At 38.9% G+C, this 21,439-nt stretch overlaps 2 protein-coding genes across 2 annotated transcripts; one reads left to right on the top strand and one right to left on the bottom strand.

The window, feature by feature from the left end:
• Positions 1-7,079: 7,079 nt before the first annotated feature.
• LOC137272539 (ankyrin repeat and SOCS box protein 7-like) lies at positions 7,080-8,278 on the top strand. The gene has a single exon (XM_067804927.1). It carries the CDS (start codon positions 7,080-7,082, stop codon positions 8,223-8,225), a length of 1,146 nt encoding a protein of 381 aa, XP_067661028.1. The 3' UTR covers positions 8,226-8,278.
• Positions 8,279-9,633: 1,355 nt separating this feature from the next.
• LOC137271816 (mucin-12-like) lies at positions 9,634-13,512 on the bottom strand. Its single transcript, XM_067804218.1, has 7 exons — positions 13,435-13,512; positions 13,017-13,053; positions 12,192-12,443; positions 11,803-11,892; positions 10,960-11,643; positions 10,134-10,388; positions 9,634-9,758 (listed from the first exon to the last, which is right to left on the bottom strand). Exons 1-7 carry the CDS (start codon positions 13,510-13,512, stop codon positions 9,634-9,636), a joined length of 1,521 nt encoding a protein of 506 aa, XP_067660319.1.
• Positions 13,513-21,439: the final 7,927 nt, after the last annotated feature.

Raw genomic sequence — 21,439 nt, 5'->3', positions numbered from 1 at the left:
AGTTGTCATGCAAAATCCTTTTGGTCATTTGCTATAGCTAGTAAGTTGTTTTTATTTTTTTAACTCTGTCAAAACAAATCTAAATAGCATTTTCTATCTTGGAAGCGAGGAAGGGGTCGAGCCATCTGATTTATTATAATACTACATGCTTCCACAACGCTCGCTTCGCACACACAAAGATAACCCGTTTATAATGAACTGCGGGGGTCGGTGGAAGTCTGTACATGGCGACACTATCACCCATGCCCCGGGAGGAATTGATGGCAACGCAACGATCCGCATGCCTCTGGGGATGCCAAGCATTTGGCCAAATGACGAGCTTGTTGTGCATTTTATATATAGCTAACTGAAAAAATCATTCCTAACAACACGTCACTTCCGGTTCACTGCAGTGCTCTGGCGACAGTGTTTGAGTTGGGATTTCTCATACTCTAGTTTGCCCTCTAATGATAAGTATAGGCGTAACTTAGCATTATTTGAAGAAGTTGTGGAGATCGATTCTTATAGAATCTATTTTCTTATGAGAAGGTTTGGAATAGAACTTTCCGACTTCCACTGGTTTGTCAAAATGCACCCAGCATTATTTCGCGAACAAGAGGAAGATTTATTCAGAAAATTCTAAAACTCGGATATATATTGATGGCTTTTCACCTTTTCTCTATAGAGGTTACCATTACTTTTATCAAAAGCCCTTGAGTTAAATCGTATTTATATTTTCTAGTTTTTCATTTAACCCCTCAATTCCGTTAAGTATTATAAATTTGACTTCATTGTCATTATGCGTATCCCTGTTTTCCGTTAACTGATTAATCTTAGAGTTCACTTTCATCTTTTTCTTGTTGGCGCTTTTTACATGAATACTTGACAGTTTCCCCCCTTATTTGAAGTTGTAATGTTTCAAAAATACATCTGATCATGTATAGTAAAATGGCTACCAGTAGGATTCAGCATTCCGTGACCGTGACGATGTAATCTGTAGTCTCAGACAACTACCGTGCTCCCTAACCATGTAACCTGTAGCATGATACAGACAAGGTGCTCCGTAGTTATGGAATCTTTACTTTCATACAGACACAGTGCTCCGTAACCATGTAATCTGTAATCTCATACAAACACAGTGGTTTGTTATCATGTAACCTGAAGTCTTATACAGACACAAGTAGTGTCATACAGACACAGTGATCTATGAAAATGTAATCTCTAGTCTCATAGAGACACAGTGCTCACTAAGTAAGTAATCTGTACTGCTTGACACATATTCGATGACCCTGCGCAGTAAACGCTTTTGTGACAAGTAGGCGGGGCAGGTAATGCAGACGAATACACTGGTTGCTACAGGTACATGAGGTAGATCGGGGATTAAGCACGTGCAATACACGGCTGACCGTGGCGTGAAATCAACGGCGCTTCTGTTTAATAGGTATCCAGTAATATGATATAACAATCAAAACATGATTCCCACGGGGAAATTGAACTTTTCAATATGTTGACGACAACCCGTTTCCCTCCTATCTCAAATGGAATGTTCTGGAGGGCGTTCCATATATGCAGATTGGGGTCATTTGTCAGGTCGTGGCTCATCAAATACTTGTCAAGCAGTAGTTTCATACAAACACAGTGGTTTGTTATCATATAACCTGAAGTCTTATACAGATTCAAGTCTTAAGAATGTAATCTGTAGTTTCATACAGACACAATGGTTGGCTACCCTTTAATCTGTGGTCTTATACACATAAAGTGTTCTGTAACCCTGTGATCTGTAGTCCCATGCAGACACGGGCTCTGTAACCATGCAATCTGTAGCCTGATACAGACACAGTGCTCTCGCCGTAAGTCTGTAATCTTTAGTCTGATGCGGACAAAGTGCTCCATAATCCTGTAGTCTTTGATTTCATCCAGACTCAGTGATCTGTAACCATGTAATCTGCAGTCTCATAGAGACACAGTGCTCCGTAACGGTGTAATCTGTAGTCTCATACAGACACAGTGCTCTGTTACTAAGTAATCTGTGGTCTCATGCAGGCACATTGCCATGTAAACATGTATTCTGTAGTCTCAAACACAGTACTTCGTAATTATGTAATCTGTAGCCTAATACAGAGTGCTTTGTAACCATGTAATATCTATTCTCATACAGACACAGTGCTCCACAACCATGTATATGCAATGCTCTGTATCTACACAATCTGTAAGCTCGTACAAAATCCATTGTTCATGCTTAACTGTGTATAATCTGGAGTCTCACACAGAATCAACGCTGGATAAGCGTGTGAATTATGTGTGTGAGAAAATTTACGGTCACATCGACTATATATCAGCCATGTTGTGACTACAACAAGATTTAAAATTCACCATAATTACATATAAATCATGAAATTAATGTCAACGAGGGGCAGTAAAAGGGACTAGAATGTCACAAATATAACTATAAAACTAGTTAATAAATATGAATTTATTAAACTATAGATGACGATACAATATAAAACAGGTTATAGACAGTCAACAGCTCAGGGTAGATCACCATACTAGGGGCCGCAAGGATTACATTTTCTTCCTGCATTTACACCATAATTTTCCTAGCTGGATTTACACCATCTATTTAGATATTAGTAAGTTTATACAATCTATCCATAATTACAATAGCGTGCACTCTGCGATTAAATGTGGTGGTATGTTTAAATTTACTTTGAATGTTTTGGGACTTAGTACCCCCACATGACAAGACAAGCCCTCACCCAGTAATAGGATGTGTACAACAAAAGTTCACTGAGAAAATGTTTAGTTTGAGAGATGTAGGTATGTACATGTTTGAAAACATTCTGATTTTCAGTGAATGAGCGACCTGCGAGACACGAGTTATCAGAATAAACAAGCCGCGACGAGGCATCCTTTACCCCGCCACAAGCACGTCATCTGATAACGTTGCCTTCGTTTAGTTGATTTTGAGCAATGCGAGATCAACAACGCCGAAAGTTTGATGGAAACATTGGTGAGAATAAGGGACGATGCTAGATTATTTCTCAGCATGGTATGCCGATCGTAACGTCACGCTAACATTGTGATTTTAGGGGTTACAACTGGTTAGGGCTAACATCGAATAGCATCCTTGCTGAAAAAGTTCAAATGGATCTGAAACTTAATGAGATCAAATTTCGCCGGTCGAAATTCAGGCTGATCTTCAAAGAGAGCTTTCCTCAGATGTAGGCTGGTAACAGGTAACGTTTCCCAAATGCAGTGATCGTACGCCTATGTTAAAGGATGAAACTCCTTAGCGCTAAGACTTCATCTGTCTGATCTAAGATCAGTCTTAGCAAGTTACGCCAATTTAACAATCGTCTTACATAATAGTTACGTTCCTTCCACTAACCGATCTTAGGACAATCGTAGCCGATCCCAATCTTACGATTCGATCCTATTTAGGATCGAGATTCTTTAATGTGAGAGATAGAAACTTGCGAGGCACGAGTTATCTCCCTTTCAGTGTTGCATCCAGGAATTTGGGATTATGGGAGGCATCCCCCTTAAATGTTTCAAAAACACCAAGCAGTGGTCATCACATATTGACTAAAGACAGGTATTCACCTTAACGTTGATAATGCCACAACAATGCTCAACTTGAAGGTCCCTGGGTAGAATAGGCCTTCAGCAACCCATGCTTGCCATAAAAGGCGACTATGCTTGTCGTAAGAGGCGACAAACGTGATCGGGTGGTCAGGCTTGTTGACTTGGCTGACACATGTCATTGGTTCCCAACTGGATCTGGAATCACGATGCGTGAATTAAATGTGATCCCATGCCAGCACATCATTGCTATCAGTGTCTAAGCTACACCCATATCTGATGAAAGCAAATATAAACAGTAAGAAAACTAATTTGGGATTAACAAGAAATTAGAATCTTCAAGAAAATATATGATACATTTAACTACTTTGTAAAGGGTATTATGTATCCACAGTGACGTCACTAGGTAAATGATTCCCGCATTTCTCTATGAACTTGTTACTCTGTAAACAAAGTTAAATGTTTTGTCAGAAACTAAAACATGAAAGCGATATTTATTAGCTTCATATAGAATGATAGAGTTTATCGGCAGTTGATATTATTCTCACAGACATCTGAACATTTCCAGGTGTAACAACATGGAAGCAGGGAGTTCACGTTTACGAGATCTATGAGACAACGTTCAACGGAGGGCGTCAATTACCCTATGATACAACAGCGGCAGGAGAGCAAGATATCAAATTTCTTAACACGTACTGTTTTTGGTTTTGAGGGGAAGGCAGAAGCAGCTGTAAAATATTCCCCAGTATACCGGAAGTGACGTCTTGGTTGTCATAGGGACGTCCACAACATCAGCACGGGTGTGTTTTGATGTAAATTATGTTCTCCACGTATTTGAGAATTCCACAACGTTCCCGCAGCAATATTTTGGTCGAATAGCAGCACAGCGACTCTTGTAAACATGGATTATACACCACACAGTAACGATTTCATTTGAGACGGCTGTTTCACGCCATATTGATCGCTTGCAATAGCTATATTGATCTAACTCACAGGTCGACTGTTGGGATGGGCTTCGCAGATGTGTTGAGAGTCGGGAGGTGAGTAGTCTGATCTCGATCAAACCGGCTACAGATAACACGGTCTTTTTCTAATCGACTAATTAGTCAATGCTTGTTCACACATACAACCCTGCACTGATGAACAAAACATCAATTTTTCTGTTATATGTGACGGCGGTCTGTTTAAACAATCTAGATCGGTCAGTCCACATGAGAGCGGGATTCAGTGCTAATCGTGACAAAAGTCATCCGAGTCCGTTACGACAATTTATATCAGCACATTATTTTATGAAACATGTCTAGATTTTACCTGAAAACACATTTGTGACAAACTGTAATATTTAATCGGATGTAAATGATCTTATAAATATATCAAATATTTCTATATTATCTAAGAGACAGCCTCCTTTCAACGTGAGAAAAAATGTGCCAGCTTGGCAGCGCTCGATTCCACTTCTGTTTTGTGGGCAGTTTTTCCAGTACTCGGTAACTGCCACACACTCGCACTTTCTTTTCAACATGTTTTATCCCCGGCGTTCCCCCCTGTGACAGGTTACATGCATAACAGTACTTTCAGGTAATGTGCAAGCGGGTGGGGTCCAGTTACATCTCCATCCGCCTTCACCCCGTCTCTACCCGCCTCCATCCTGCCGACAGCTTAAAAAATTGGGATAAACAAAACTGCTCTAAGACAGCAATTAGTACTTCATGAATTAATTTTAGATATCATGAAGTACGTTTTGGCACCTTAACGATATATTGAACCGGTAAAACCGATCATTCGACAGTTGTTTATATGACGAACTTCAGTTTGTGTTCCCGAGTTTTCCCACGCTGACATCAAGTGGTCAAAATGTAACCTATTATAGCTACCTTTGTGTTCAGTTCTCATCAAAATCGGAGTGGTCAAAAGCATGTCAATCTATCTGCCTCAAAGCTGCTAAGGTAATTTGCTCCATGTATGGATTATTTCGTAAAAATAAGCATATTTCCTTCACAGTTGCTTGTGAAACATATTACAGTAAAATCATGCCTGATTACTGCGTGGTTCGGGAGTTTGGGGCTAGGTATTATGGATGAATAGAAACAGTACAAACTACATACTTAAAATTATTTCGTTATTTCGAAATGTTGGCAAGTGTGCATCAAAAGAGGCAATATTACGTGGGTGTGGTAGATCTCAAATACGTGTTATAAAGTTTTGGATAAAAAAATGGTATGAATGGAATCACACCACCATCCTCACCAGTCTATATTTCCTCAAAGCACCTGATGAAAATAGCAAACATACATGGGTTTCAGATGTCCGTCACTTACTTTTAACAACATTTACTTGTCTTTCATATGTTAGCATTGAGCAAGATGCAGGAAATATTCTAATGTTTAACAGCACTTTTATACAAAGAATCCGTGGTATATATTCCCAGGTTTGGCATCACTCTCTTTGTACATCTACATTTTAAAAGAATTACTCGACTTTCAAATTCATTATTACTGCCTGAACTATACCATTCAGTACGAAGTGATAACACCTTGATTCGTGTATTCTGTAAATTACGTATTGCATTCCTTTAAAGTTAATACATTATAATAAGACAAAAACATTGTAATAATGAAAGCATTCTTGTATGCACTCTGTATGTATGTTGTAATCTAGGAGCTCTCGAAAATGAGTACCATGTATTATTTGTATGTGAAAGGTATGCGGATCTCTGAACAAAATAAAATTTACATAGTATCAATTACAAAAGTCTATCTGTTGTCGGTACAATACCTACCCAAACTATAACTTCTGTCCTCTGTTTTCATGAAACCTGTGTTTTCCGTTTCACGAAGATGCCCATATGTTCTTCCTGACACGTGTTACGGCTATGTCGTCACAATCAATTGTACTTTGGGTCACATGGCGAAATACCAAACAAATAAATTGAATTGAACTGAATCAAATTGGTGCCTCCGTTTCGAAGGATTCTTTCTTCATCTTCACTGGAAGTTTCTCCTGCACGATGGAAAATCAGCTTGTATTGGGACGGTCTAACTTCCAGGTAAAATATGACGTCGGGAACATCTATTACAGCTTCAGAATCCCTGGTCACTGTCAAACTGTCAAAAATAACCAAAGAGGAAGCCATCGGCAGTAGTCACATTTGGCCTCATGTCACGTGATACCGCTTTTGCTCATTAACTGGCGGGAGTTAATCAGGCAGAAGTCTGAGGCCGTTTTTCACGTTTGTAATGATTTTACAAACCTGTTGTGAAATGTAGATAACGGAGAGTGACTTTTTGTAATGCGTTTTTCCATGCATCAAAAATAATTTACGTTTTTCTCCTTTAATCGGGACTTAAGCTAAACTGAAGCTTTCCGGAAAGAGTGAAAACTCTTTACTGGGAACGCTACTTATCAAACATCGTCGTGTCGAACGAACGATTGCCTCGAAGAAAATGATTGACATATCTTATTCTATTTGTACAGATAAATCATCAGAACGTCAATGGAGGACTTCGCCAGATTACAACATGGACAAGGGTGACCCTCAGGTCCTGACAAGTCAAATCGGGGAACTCCGAGAAGCCGTCCACTTGAACAATGTGGTCAAGACATTGCAGTGGTTTGAATCACACCATTCCACTATCACAAACCTTTCTATAGCAAGCGACAAGGTGCTGAACAAGCTTGTGTACATAGTCATAGAAGCAGTGCAACAGAACAGAGCAGATGTGTTTGGAATCATGCTGAAATATTTGTTTCCCAGTATGACATCCCCAGGTACACACCACGCTCACCAGCAACTACATCTGTTAGTACATGCTCTACTTGCTGATGGCCCATTGTCATGTCTGAAAGTCTTTCTTCATCATGGCTACGACGTGAACGATGTGGATCCCGGCGGTATGACGATGCTTCTGTATCTTGCCTACAAGAAAGGCATCTCTCGTGTAAAAGATTACAAAGAGAAACTTCATTTTCTTGTTTCGCAGGGAGCAGATGTGAACAAAGAAGGAAAACGTAGCTGGGCACTGGCGCCTCTTCACACGGCTGTGTTGTACAATTCGGGAGAAGTGTTAGTTCGTCTGCTGATCGAATTGGGGGCAAAAGTCAATTTGCAAACCAGTCATTCTCTTTGTACACCATTATATTTTGCAGTTGATAGGGGAATGCCAAACATAGTTAATATCTTACTGGAAAATGGTGCAGATCCAAGTATCGGTGACGTCCTTGGGGACACTCCTGTACACATGGCCGCTGTCAGACAAAGTAAGGGTGACGAAATGCTTCGTGTGTTGGTTAAATGGAACGCTCGGATGAATACTGTGGATTCCCGTGGACGTACACCCCTCCTTTGGGCGCTGTCAAACTGGAAGGCGGTAGGGACAAGACGACTCATGTTGCTTATGCAGGCAGGGTGTCGATGTGACGCAACTACATTGACTAGGTTCCGAGACCAAAGCGTAGTGAAACCTAAGTACAGGCACAGGCTATCAAGAGTGGAAGACCTGTTTGAGACATATCTCTTCCAGCCGCGAAGCCTTCAAGACATCGCTTGTTTCCGAATACGGGACATTCTTGGGATACATTTACCTGTGTTAGTTTTACGATTGCCCATACCCGACCCATTGAAACGACGTGTACAGCTCGAGCAGTACTTTGGGAAATTAGAGTAATGCGTTTTCGGGGGTTGCAGTGGCAGAAAAGGTTTAGCGGAGGAATCACTGGCAAGAGATAGATTCAGCAGCTTGCATTTAGTCAGGCGCAGAATGTCTGTAATAATAGGTCCTACGTGAAAAAGTATCTTGTCTTATCTCAGGTTTTCCGGCCGCTGTACAATGACCTCATCCGGCAATAATATCGGCTCATCTTAGGTTTCATCGATTGCCTCATTTTGCACCACTGAAGGGCAGAAATCACCTAAACCACCATATTTCATAGCCGTATTGTTAAATAAAGTCAAGTGAACACAGAGGGAGGAATTGTACCCTTAAGTTTGGTTTTCAATTAGGAGATAAACATCATGTGTTGGCCAATTTCTGGGTGTTTTTGAGTATTTGAAGCACGGGAATGCACGTGGAACCGACGGCGTCAGCTTAAAATATTGCTTTTCAGGTCTCGTATTATATTAGACGCTTCATGCCAGTTCATGACTTCGAAACACTGGCATGGTAAATCGTTCAACACTGATAGAGGTGGTCAAATGAATAATGTAAACATTTGAGGTTTGCCAAATGGCTAAAGTACAGCTTGTTCAGTTTGACCTGAGCTACTCTACACATGCATGACCAGGGAGGTCACTTGGCGGAAACGGCAGGTGGAGTTAACTTCACAGCAGAGAAAGTCAAACGGTGACCTTATCTAGACTGTTCTGACATGATGACAATCAACTGACCACGGTGCACCCTTTCACATTAATAGACCCAACCACGGTTGTGACACGGTCACGCAATGGATTAGTATTCACATGATCAGGTCAAGCTGAACAAGCTGCACCCCGAAATAGACAAGGTCTGTCAATATTTATGAAACTTGTACACATCTTGGGCTTCCTGATTCCGAATTTCCATGACATGCGTCATATCCGTAGAGCACATTGTGAATTGTTAATGTTGGTTGACAGTGGTGTTAATAGCCATGTGACGTATTCAGCATGTCACGTATTGACAAAATGACACGAAATATGCAGAGTACACTGAGTTTATTTAGTCGCCTTGTTTTCAGTTGGATCTGGATGTGTCGGTCAGCCTGTCTATGCCACTGCAAAAAGATGTATTCTTTAGTCATGTTATTTAGTAAGAATTATGATTACATGTATATTAATTTTGAAATGTAGCTGAAATTATTTGGCAAATATTAGCACGTACACACAGACAGACTTACAAACAAGCATGCAAACACACACACAATCACTGGCACACATACAATGACAAACATGACAAGGGAGATAAGCGGAATTATATTTGTGAGGTGATCTTTGGGTGCAGTCAGAGGGTACTGTTCATTTTGACACAATGATAAACTGACACGATGACGCAATGATAAATTATAAATAAATTTAACTGGTTCATAAATAATCACTGATTAAGTATGGCAAGCGAAGATGTTGTACTTGCCTATTTCAGTTTTGTAATGGAAGGCGAATCCACGACCGGTGACACTGTAATCACTGGTGAATGTCAGGGCGAGGAGTGGCTCGGCGCTTGTGTCTGGAGGATAGAAATCGTTAACGAATAACTGTCAAATGACGTCATACAAGTGATGTAAACAATATGAATCTGTGATAAAAATATCGATAATATCATTTATGTAGTTTCGTTTCGGTGCAGCAGCCTGGTGTTTCAAAGGTCAGGTCTAACAATGAAATAGGGAGATTACTCCTAGACGGATATAATGTGTGAATCCCGGCAGTGGTGGTGTCTTTGATAAAACAATATTACTGTCGCATATAGTCTTATTCTTGTTTGATCGTATGAGATAAGTGAAAGTAAGTCATCTTAATATCAGACTGGTGCAAAGTTGCACATATGTATCTATGGTAAGTTTTGTACAAAATGACTTTTACACCCCTACAATGTGCTTACATCGCTTCACGAAGGGACGTCTGTTGTTTCCACATAGTTTGTCGACGATGCCGTTACCAAGACTCACAGAGAGGCTGTCATAACGACAATTTCTGGCATTTTCAACATCAAAACGGGTGAACGTGATCGTGGTCACGTGGGTTAACGGAGGTGAATGGAGACTGATGCGGCAGTAGTCGTTGTTAGCATAGAAACCATAACCATCAGTTGCCAGTTCTATTGTGCCTTCAAGAGCATTAGTATCGTAGTTGCAGACTGAAATGGGAATTTACATCATAATGCAGTTGTTTGTGACGTTAAGTAAGGTCTTGTTAATAAACGAAAAGAAAGAATCGATTTCAAACATCGACTGAAACCAAACGTACACATGTCTGAACACAGACTGAAACCAAACGTCCACATGTTTAAACACATCGACTGAAACCAAATGTCCACATGTCAAAACACATAGACTGAAACCAAACGTCCACATGTCTAAACGCATCGACCGAAACCAAACGTCCACATGTCTAAACACATAGACTGAAACCAAACGTCCACATGTCTAAACACATAGACTGAAACCAAATGTCCACATGTCAAAACACATAGACTGAAACCAAACGTCCACATGTCTAAACGCATCGACCGAAACCAAACGTCCACATGTCTAAACACATAGACTGAAACCAAACGTCCACATGTCTAAACACATAGACTGAAACCAAACATCCACATGTCTAAACGATGAACGTTTTGTACACCAAAAGAAGAGACGATAAGAGTGACTTACTCTTCTTGGTGCTGTAAGGAACCCTTTCATTGGAATGTGCTATGGTTGTAATACCTGGTACGAAGGTCGTGTTGCTTGGTGCAACGGTCGTGTTGCCTGGTACGAAGGTTGTGTTGAATGGTACGAAGGTCGTGTTGCCTGGAAGGTAGGTCGTGTTGCCTGGTACGAAGGTCGTGTTGCCTGGTACGAAGGTCGTGTTGCCTGGAACGAAGGTCGTGTTTCCTGGAACGAAGGTCGTGTTGCCTGGAACGAAGGTCGTGTTTCCTGGTACAAAGGTCGTGTTTCCTGGAACAAAGGTCGTGTTGCCTGGTACGAAGGTCGTGTTGCCTGGAACGAAGGTCGTGTTGCCTGGAACAAAGGTCGTGTTGCCTGGTACGAAGGTCGTGTTGCCTGGAACAAAGGTCGTGTTGCCTGGAACGAAGGTCGTGTTTCCTGGTACGAACGTCGTGTTTCCTGGTACGAAGGTCGTGTTGCCTGGAACAAAGGTCGTGTTGCCTGGAACAAAGGTCGTGTTGCCTAGAACGAAAGTCGTGTTGCCTGGTACGAAGGTTGTGTTGCCTGGAACGAAGGTCGTGTTGCCTGGAACAAAGGTCGTGTTGCCTGGAACGAAGGTCGTGTTTCCTGGTACGAAGGTCGTGTTGCCTGGAACGAAGGTCGTGTTTCCTGGTACAAAGGTCGTGTTTCCTGGTACGAAGGTCGTGTTGTTTTGAGGTAGTGTGAAGTTCAGTGTTGGCAAGGCTGTAACGTTTCAGGATGGGTTAACGGTGGTAGAATTTAAGGGTGTATTGTATCGATGAGAAAAGAAATTATATGATTCGAAGTGAAACATTACGCTTGCAAAAAAGGTAGAACTAGGAATCTATTAAAAGTAATCATAGAAACAATATATAGATATACCTTGGTATATGTCATAGTAGACATCGATGCCGCGGCGAACTACAGAACTGTCACTGTGGAAACACAGCTGGAAACTGCCCGTACTGTTGACTGTGAAAACAGCATGACACAATCATGCATTACAGTTTAAGTTGCTGATTCCAATAAAAACCAAAACCACATATCTAGTTACACTGGATGTTGTTATGGTTAGTTTATCAGGATACTGTGTCTTGTCTGTGCATGGCGTCTCTATTAGAATTACATTTTGCATATAAACAAGGACATTGTTATAAGCTTTATAACGGTACTAAGAGTTATTTTGTTTTGGGACACTTAAAGACACAGGTACGTGACGTTTGTCGATTCTAACATTTTGCAAGATATAATGACAATATAAGCTTCCTTACAGAATCTAGTGTATCCAGGTGTCTTTGTGCCACAGTCGATCTCGGCATTGCCATTGCTTGTTCTGTAGGTAATGAAGTCATAACTGCAGCGAGGATTATACTCAATATCAAAGACATTAAACACCAGTTTGACCGTGAAAGAACCACCGAGGGAAGGGCGCATCTCAAAGCAGCAGTCTTCGTTGTTTCCGTACTGACCAAAGCCAACATTTATCTCACCAGAGACATCTTCAAACGAGCGCCCATGACACCCTAAACAACACAGAAGAATGCATGAATAGAACCTAATGTTCAGACAGAACATATTTATTATTAATGTGCCCGGGTTTGGAAACAGATCTTCACGTGCATATTTACATGCCTCATCCTCGGACAAACTACCAATGAAGGACAAGTTCAAGATGGATGATATCAGAAACATGATTTACTACAACTACATATTTTATTCTACAAAGTATCATCAGACTTTAAACTGTAAACTTATTTAGTCACACGACAATGGAAAAATATATACACCCAAATGTATTCAATCATTTGACAAAATTATATCCTGTGTATGCATTTGTTTCTGTGACATACGATCATTAAAACGTGGAAACCAAAGTCGATTATGAAAGATATTACGGTTAACTGCTCCACAGACTTAGCCTTTTGGATTCTGTTCCATTAGCTGCTTTGCATTTGAAGTAATTTCTGCCTCCCACCATCTGACACATGCATTGTTTTGGTAACTCTTATATAACGTATGCTTTCACTCGATCAACTTTATGCTATGGTATAACATTACATGATATATACGGTTACGAGTTTCATGTATATACTCACTGTCCCAAGCTTGTCTTTTGAACCTGGCCTTCTCATTCTGTTGGCGAAGAAAAGGATGCAGTTAACGTCGATAGGTCTATATTGATTTGAGAGTGACTATATACTCTATGAGAGAAACTAAATGCCTTAAAGTTAACAGTCCCCAAATATGTATCCGACCCACCCCCATCGCACAAATATTACGTTAATGAGATTTGTGTCATTTTGCGTTTCATTCTGTAATGATGGTTAGACTACTAATACCTATATAATCAAAAGAAGTCAAATAACACTCGGAGTTTTTTTTATTCTTATGACAGTAATATTACTTGTCATTGTATGAAAACTACAGTAGTACTGAAGCCAACAGTAGCACGGATAAAGACCAAACCATGGTAATCAGTGTAACGTTGGATAGTATGGCCTCAAGTATACTTACTTTGAATGCTCGTCCTTCCGTAGAGGCCAGGCAGACACAAACAACTGCAAACACGCTGATGACTGTACGTGGAGACATGGTGATGTACTCTGGACCTTCAGACAATTGGCCAAACTTATATAGTATTTTAGTTTCGAGTATCGAAAGTTCATATTGATTATGTAGATGCTGAGTAGGTGTCGAAAGTGTGATCATCTGTAGACCACCCACCTAGTTACAGTGTTTAAATTGATTATCTATAATTCGGGTGATGTGGGAAGGAGGCTGAACGTACACAGAGATGTACACGTTGAACTTAAGTACATTGCGTATAATCACCTGCAAGCCATGTGTCCACCTACTTACCAGAAAGTCCATCTGCAGAAAAATGACATTCGCTGAACGTCACTACTGCAATACCTTTGCAGATTTAATATGTTGACGTGATTAGAAACCAGCAATCATCTGACATCAGACATGTGTCACTCACGAACGACGAACAATTGGAGGTTAGTATATTGTCTTTGTTCGTGTATATGTGACAAAACAAATTTGGAAAAATGCAGTTGGAATGTCTATGCACGTTGCATGTAACTTCTCTGTTATGCCTTATTATATAATGTACTATCTGAGGTGGAACATGTGGTTGAAACAAACCAGAAATGATTATTTTCTTGTGATGTATCTGATATGGATCTGCAGTGTCGTCTTGAAAGTAATGATACTACAGTCCTTTGACGACGGGGTTTCGACTATTACATTTTGGTAACGTTTACATTTTGTGTGTTCAATCAAATCCAATGTCCACGTGTACACTCGCTTTTGAAGTACTTCAAATGAAGTATGTTAATGAATATACTGCAGACCGTAAAAGTCTGTTGTTTGACCACATGAATGAAAGTTGGTTCACATCCACAAGTTCATTAGCTATCTTTTAATTAATACACTGTTGATCAGTTACAGAATAATTTAGTGAATGACTTCACATGTTCAGTCACACTGGCAGTATTTCAGCCGTACAATGACTATATCAAGTTATATTTTTACAAGCTGTTAGGCATTTAGAAGTATGTAATTGTAGGTAAATTATAAAAAATCTGTCAACTAAGGACAGTAAAACAGATAGTTCATCACAGACAAAAGAAACAGACCACAGATTGCCAACAACTGAAGGTACATTACCATGCTCTGGACCACGGGGACTTACAGTTCATTTTCTTCCTGCATGGACCCTTGCTGGATTTACACCATCCCGCCAGCTTTTAGCAGTTTTACATGAATTTAACCATAACTTAAAATAACACATATGCTGTGATTAGACAATATTTGTAGTTATAAATTAACTTTGACTCTGTGGGGACTTACGTACCCGCTGTGGAGGACAAACAATACAGAATGATTTAAAACAATGTATGGCCATGTAATAATGTCTGCGTCACGTATGGTGTATGTTACATGCTGGTAGACATCTGCATAATGCTACAACGCTGTGAGGGCATCATCCAGCAATTTCTTCATCACTTGTATGCTGCTTCACAGCTGTGACAGTGTCATCGTGAACTATGTTCACCGTCTTTATGCTGGTGCACTGGTGTGAGGACATATGAAGCAATGTGTCCATTGTTATGCGATGTGTTCATCATCAGCATGCTTCTTCACTGATCTTAATCATGCAAAATAAACTTAGTGCCCTTCAACGAAACCAGAAAATTCAACTTAAATTGTGAAAGCCTGTCAACGAAGGGTAAGTTGAAGAGAAGTTCTCCAGGACTAGGGGTGTTGATGGTGTAGGTGCAGTACCCGTGGCTGTCGTAACCACCAGATTGAGACTCAAGTGCCGTTGATAGTTGCATTGCAGTAGACTGAAATAGGTGTGAGTCGTCACGTTTATCCTCTGTTTAGTTACTGTCAAATTCTCTATGATTGTTCTCTTGGAACACCATAAAGGCATTCACTGTCATAGAAATAGAAATAGAAATATCATTACCATATTTGGCCAGTAACTGCAATAACTGCAGATAATTAAAGGGCATAGCAAGACTTATATGCACCTGGCATACCCGGGAAACTGGGTGACATCGGTGAGGTAATGATAACATCCACTGAATATGGTGTTGTCTCGTCTTCCAAATATTTGGGTCTTTTATTAGCACGTTTATAACCCTGGTCTCCCCAACTGAATAACGCTGCTAAGAAAATTGCATATGGCATTCGAAAATATCTTCAAATGTTTAATCACTTCCTTAAGATAAATTGTTAAGGCGTTTGATACCGCAATTTGTGCAATTCTTTTTATGTAACTGAAATATTGGGAGCTGATAAATTCAAAGAAAAAAGTGCTGCAGATGATTGTGAAGCAAAGAAACATACTTTGTAGATGTAATAGTCTTTCCACTTACAGGTAAAATGCAGCACAGCATATCCACTAACAGGTAATGTACAGTATAGAATAAGAAACTCAAGTTCACCTTCAAAATACGTTTACAGAAACTGTGTTATGGACCTGGGTCGTTAATATATTCTTGATCATAACTGTAACTTGACAATGCCCCCAAATTCTTGAACAACCTTGAACAGTGTTATAATTATAACAATAGTCGGGATGACTGGTTGTGGTGACGTTAATATATTCTTGATCATAACTGTAACTTGACAATGCCCCAAAATTCTTGAACAACCTTGAACAGTGTTATAATTATAACAATAGTCGGGATGACTGGTTGTGGTGACGTTAATATATTCTTGATCATAACTGTAACTTGATAATGCCCCCCAAATTCTTGAACAACCTTGAACAGTGTCATAATTATAACAATAGTCGGGATGACCGGTTGTGGTGACGTTAATATATTCTTGATCATAACTGTAACTTGATAATGCCCCCCAAATTCTTGAACAACCTTGAACAGTGTTATAATTATAACAATAGTCGGGATGACTGGTTGTGGTGACGTTAATATATTCTTGATCATAACTGTAACTTGATAATGCCCCCAAATTCTTGAACAACCTTGAACAGTGTTATAATTATAACAATAGTCGGGATGACTGGTTGTGGTGACGTTAATATATTCTTGATCATAACTGTAACTTGATAATGCCCCCAAATTCTTGAACAACCTTGAACAGTGTTATAATTATAACAATAGTCGGGATGACTGGTTGTGGTGACGTTACTATATTCTTGATCATAACTGTAACTTGATAATGCCCCCCAAATTCTTGAACAATCTTGAACAGTGTTATAATTATAACAATAGTCGGGATGACTGGTTGTGGTGACGTTACTATATTCTTGATCATAACTGTAACTTGATAATGCCCCCAAATTCTTGAACAACCTTGAACAGTGTTATAATTATAACAATAGTCGGGATGACTGGTTGTGGTGACGTTACTATATTCTTGATCATAACTGTAACTTGATAATGCCCCCAAATTCTTGAACAACCTTGAACAGTGTTATAATTATAACAATAGTCGGGATGACTGGTTGTGGTGACGTTAATATATTCTTGATCATAACTGTAACTTGACAATGCCCCCAAATTCTTGAACAATCTTGAACAGTGTTATAATTATAACAATAGTCGGGATGACTGGTTGTGGTGACGTTAATATATTCTTGATCATAACTGTAACTTGACAATGCCCCCAAATTCTTGAACAATCTTGAACAGTGTTATAATTATAACAATAGTCGGGATGACTGGTTGTGGTGACGTTAATATATTCTTGATCATAACTGTAACTTGACAATGCCCCCAAATTCTTGAACAATCTTGAACAGTGTTATAATTATAACAATAGTCGGGATGACTGGTTGTGGTGACGTTAATATATTCTTGATCATAACTGTAACTTGACAATGCCCCCAAATTCTTGAACAATCTTGAACAGTGTTATAATTATAACAATAGTCGGGATGACTGGTTGTGGTGACGTTAATATATTCTTGATCATAACTGTAACTTGATAATGCCCCCAAATTCTTGAACAATCTTGAACAGTGTTATAATTATAACAATAGTCGGGATGACTGGTTGTGGTGACGTTACTATATTCTTGATCATAACTGTAACTTGATAATGCCCCCAAATTCTTGAACAACCTTGAACAGTGTTATAATTATAACAATAGTCGGGATAACTGGTTGTGGTGACGTTAATATATTCTTGATCATAACTGTAACTTGACAATGCCCCCAAATTCTTGAACAACCTTGAACAGTGTTATAATTATAACAATAGTCGGGATGACTGGTTGTGGTGACGTTAATATATTCTTGATCATAACTGTAACTTGACAATGCCCCCAAATTCTTGAACAACCTTGAACAGTGTCATAATTATAACAATAGTCGGGATAACTGGTTGTGGTGACGTTAATATATTCTTGATCATAACTGTAACTTGATAATGCCCCCAAATTCTTGAACAACCTTGAACAGTGTTATAATTATAACAATAGTCGGGATGACTGGTTGTGGTGACGTTAATATATTCTTGATCATAACTGTAACTTGACAATGCCCCAAAATTCTTGAACAATCTTGAACAGTGTTATAATTATAACAATAGTCGGGATGACTGGTTGTGGTGACGTTAATATATTCTTGATCATAACTGTAACTTGATAATGCCCCCAAATTCTTGAACAATCTTGAACAGTGTTATAATTATAACAATAGTCGGGATAACTGGTTGTGGTGACGTTAATATATTCTTGATCATAACTGTAACTTGACAATGCCCCCAAATTCTTGAACAACCTTGAACAGTGTTATAATTATAACAATAGTCGGGATGACTGGTTGTGGTGACGTTAATATATTCTTGATCATAACTGTAACTTGATAATGCCCCCAAATTCTTGAACAACCTTGAACAGTGTTATAATTATGACAATAGTCGGGATGACTGGTTGTGGTGACGTTAATATATTCTTGATCATAACTGTAACTTGACAATGCCCCCAAATTCTTGAACAACCTTGAACAGTGTTATAATTATAACAATAGTCGGGATGACTGGTTGTGGTGACGTTAATATATTCTTGATCATAACTGTAACTTGATAATGCCCCCAAATTCTTGAACAACCTTGAACAGTGTTATAATTATAACAATAGTCGGGATAACTGGTTGTGGTGACGTTAATATATTCTTGATCATAACTGTAACTTGATAATGCCCCCAAATTCTTGAACAACCTTGAACAGTGTTATAATTATAACAATAGTCGGGATGACTGGTTGTGGTGACGTTACTATATTCTTGATCATAACTGTAACTTGACAATGCCCCCAAATTCTTGAACAACCTTGAACAGTGTTATAATTATAACAATAGTCGGGATGACTGGTTGTGGTGACGTTACTATATTCTTGATCATAACTGTAACTTGATAATGCCCCCAAATTCTTGAACAACCTTGAACAGTGTTATAATTATAACAATAGTCGGGATGACTGGTTGTGGTGACGTTACTATATTCTTGATCATAACTGTAACTTGACAATGCCCCCAAATTCTTGAACAACCTTGAACAGTGTTATAATTATAACAATAGTCGGGATGACTGGTTGTGGTGACGTTACTATATTCTTGATCATAACTGTAACTTGATAATGCCCCCAAATTCTTGAACAACCTTGAACAGTGTTATAATTATAACAATAGTCGGGATGACTGGTTGTGGTGACGTTAATATATTCTTGATCATAACTGTAACTTGACAATGCCCCCCAAATTCTTGAACAACCTTGAACAGTGTTATAATTATAACAATAGTCGGGATGACTGGTTGTGGTGACGTTAATATATTCTTGATCATAACTGTAACTTGACAATGCCCCCAAATTCTTGAACAACCTTGAACAGTGTTATAATTATAACAATAGTCGGGATGACTGGTTGTGGTGACGTTAATATATTCTTGATCATAACTGTAACTTGACAATGCCCCCAAATTCTTGAACAACCTTGAACAGTGTTATAATTATAACAATAGTCGGGATGACTGGTTGTGGTGACGTTAATATATTCTTGATCATAACTGTAACTTGACAATGCCCCCAAATTCTTGAACAACCTTGAACAGTGTTATAATTATAACAATAGTCGGGATGACTGGTTGTGGTGACGTTAATATATTCTTGATCATAACTGTAACTTGACAATGCCCCCAAATTCTTGAACAACCTTGAACAGTGTTATAATTATAACAATAGTCGGGATGACTGGTTGTGGTGACGTTAATATATTCTTGATCATAACTGTAACTTGACAATGCCCCCAAATTCTTGAACAACCTTGAACAGTGTTATAATTATAACAGTAGTCGGGATGACTGGTTGTGGTGACGTTAATATATTCTTGATCATAACTGTAACTTGATAATGCCCCCAAATTCTTGAACAATCTTGAACAGTGTTATAATTATAACAATAGTCGGGATGACTGGTTGTGGTGACGTTAATATATTCTTGATCATAACTGTAACTTGACAATGCCCCAAAATTCTTGAACAATCTTGAACAGTGTTATAATTATAACAATAGTCGGGATGACTGGTTGTGGTGACGTTAATATATTCTTGATCATAACTGTAACTTGACAATGCCCCCCAAATTCTTGAACAATCTTGAAATTGGTTATAATTATGATAGTAGTCGGGATGACTGGTTGTAGTGACGTAGTCAAGATAGCAAGCAGTGATATAATTGGGACAATCAGTTGTCAAAAAGTTTGTGTTGTGGAAGCGCTGTCGGCAGTGAAAGACTTTTTTGGTTTAAGTTCTGTTAGCAATGAATAATGATTTGCTTACTTCGTGTTAGTTTATTTGGGATAGATCTTTAAGATTCACTATTAGTTAGGTTAACTTATGTGGTATTCATGATATAACCAGCTTTATATGTGTTATATCAAGTATCCATGGAGGAATCTCATCATATTCTGTTCAACTATATATATAGATTTCAGTTAAACAGACTGTCATGACGTCACTTTTGTCTTGACATCACAATACAACGTCACAATAGTTCTAATAGTAAAGGAAGAACACTTAAACTCGACGAGCTTGCATTTGCGTGAAAGACACGAAGAGACTATCTTTTGAACAACAGAATAGAGTTCCGGTCCAACAAGAAGTGACACTGTAACCATTGTTCAATGTGTTGATATATCAAACCTCAAAGAAAAGTGAGTGTATTCAGCTTATAGTTTCATTTCATGGAAACGGTCAGTGGAACATGTTTAACAGGACATGTCAGGCCTCTTTATATTTGAACTTTGTTTGCGTTCAGTACTTCACATACTTTTTTCCCCATCTTCATATGACAAGGAAAGCAACAAGCAATCGTAATCCAATTAAAACCATGATATATCATTTCGATCCGGTACTATGAATCGTTCTGTGACTGAAGTATGGTATATACAAAATGATGATGTCGGTGTATTGACGGTTTCAGAATCTTGAGACTTGCAAGCAAATGTAACTTAAACAAAATCATGTATAGAATGTACCGGTGTAATCAATTATTACTAAAATGCTATGCCGAAAGAAGGTGGATCATAGGTCAGTCAAGTGATATGGATTCTGAATTTCTCAAAACATATGTAATAGGTCGTCAAACAAGCTTAGCATTTTGTGACTATCCATGTGTGTATTTCACATCTTTGTAGCCCTGGTGTTGCAGGATGGATTCCACAGAACATCGTCAATGTTGACTCTTAGTGCGGGGTAAAAGCAGTATTTTTGAAACACATCACACTATCATTGTTCACAATTCGCACACTATTTATGACCAGCTCCCCAACATGCATCATTATGGGTGACTTTAAAGACCATAATGCACTTTGGGGTAGTTCTGTTCAAACAGATACTAGAAGATTTCATTTCAAACAACGAAGTATGTATATTCACCGAAAACTCAAAACCATACTTATCTAGCCCTATGTAAGAATGTCGAGTTTTGATTGGTCCACGTGACTCTGATAAAAGTCCATGCACATTCATCATGATCC

The sequence above is a fragment of the Haliotis asinina genome, chromosome 2 (genome assembly GCF_037392515.1).
Source record: "Haliotis asinina isolate JCU_RB_2024 chromosome 2, JCU_Hal_asi_v2, whole genome shotgun sequence".
NCBI lineage: Eukaryota > Metazoa > Mollusca > Gastropoda > Lepetellida > Haliotidae > Haliotis > Haliotis asinina.
Note: the sequence above shows the minus strand (reverse complement) of the source record. Positions and strands in the feature narration are given on the sequence as shown.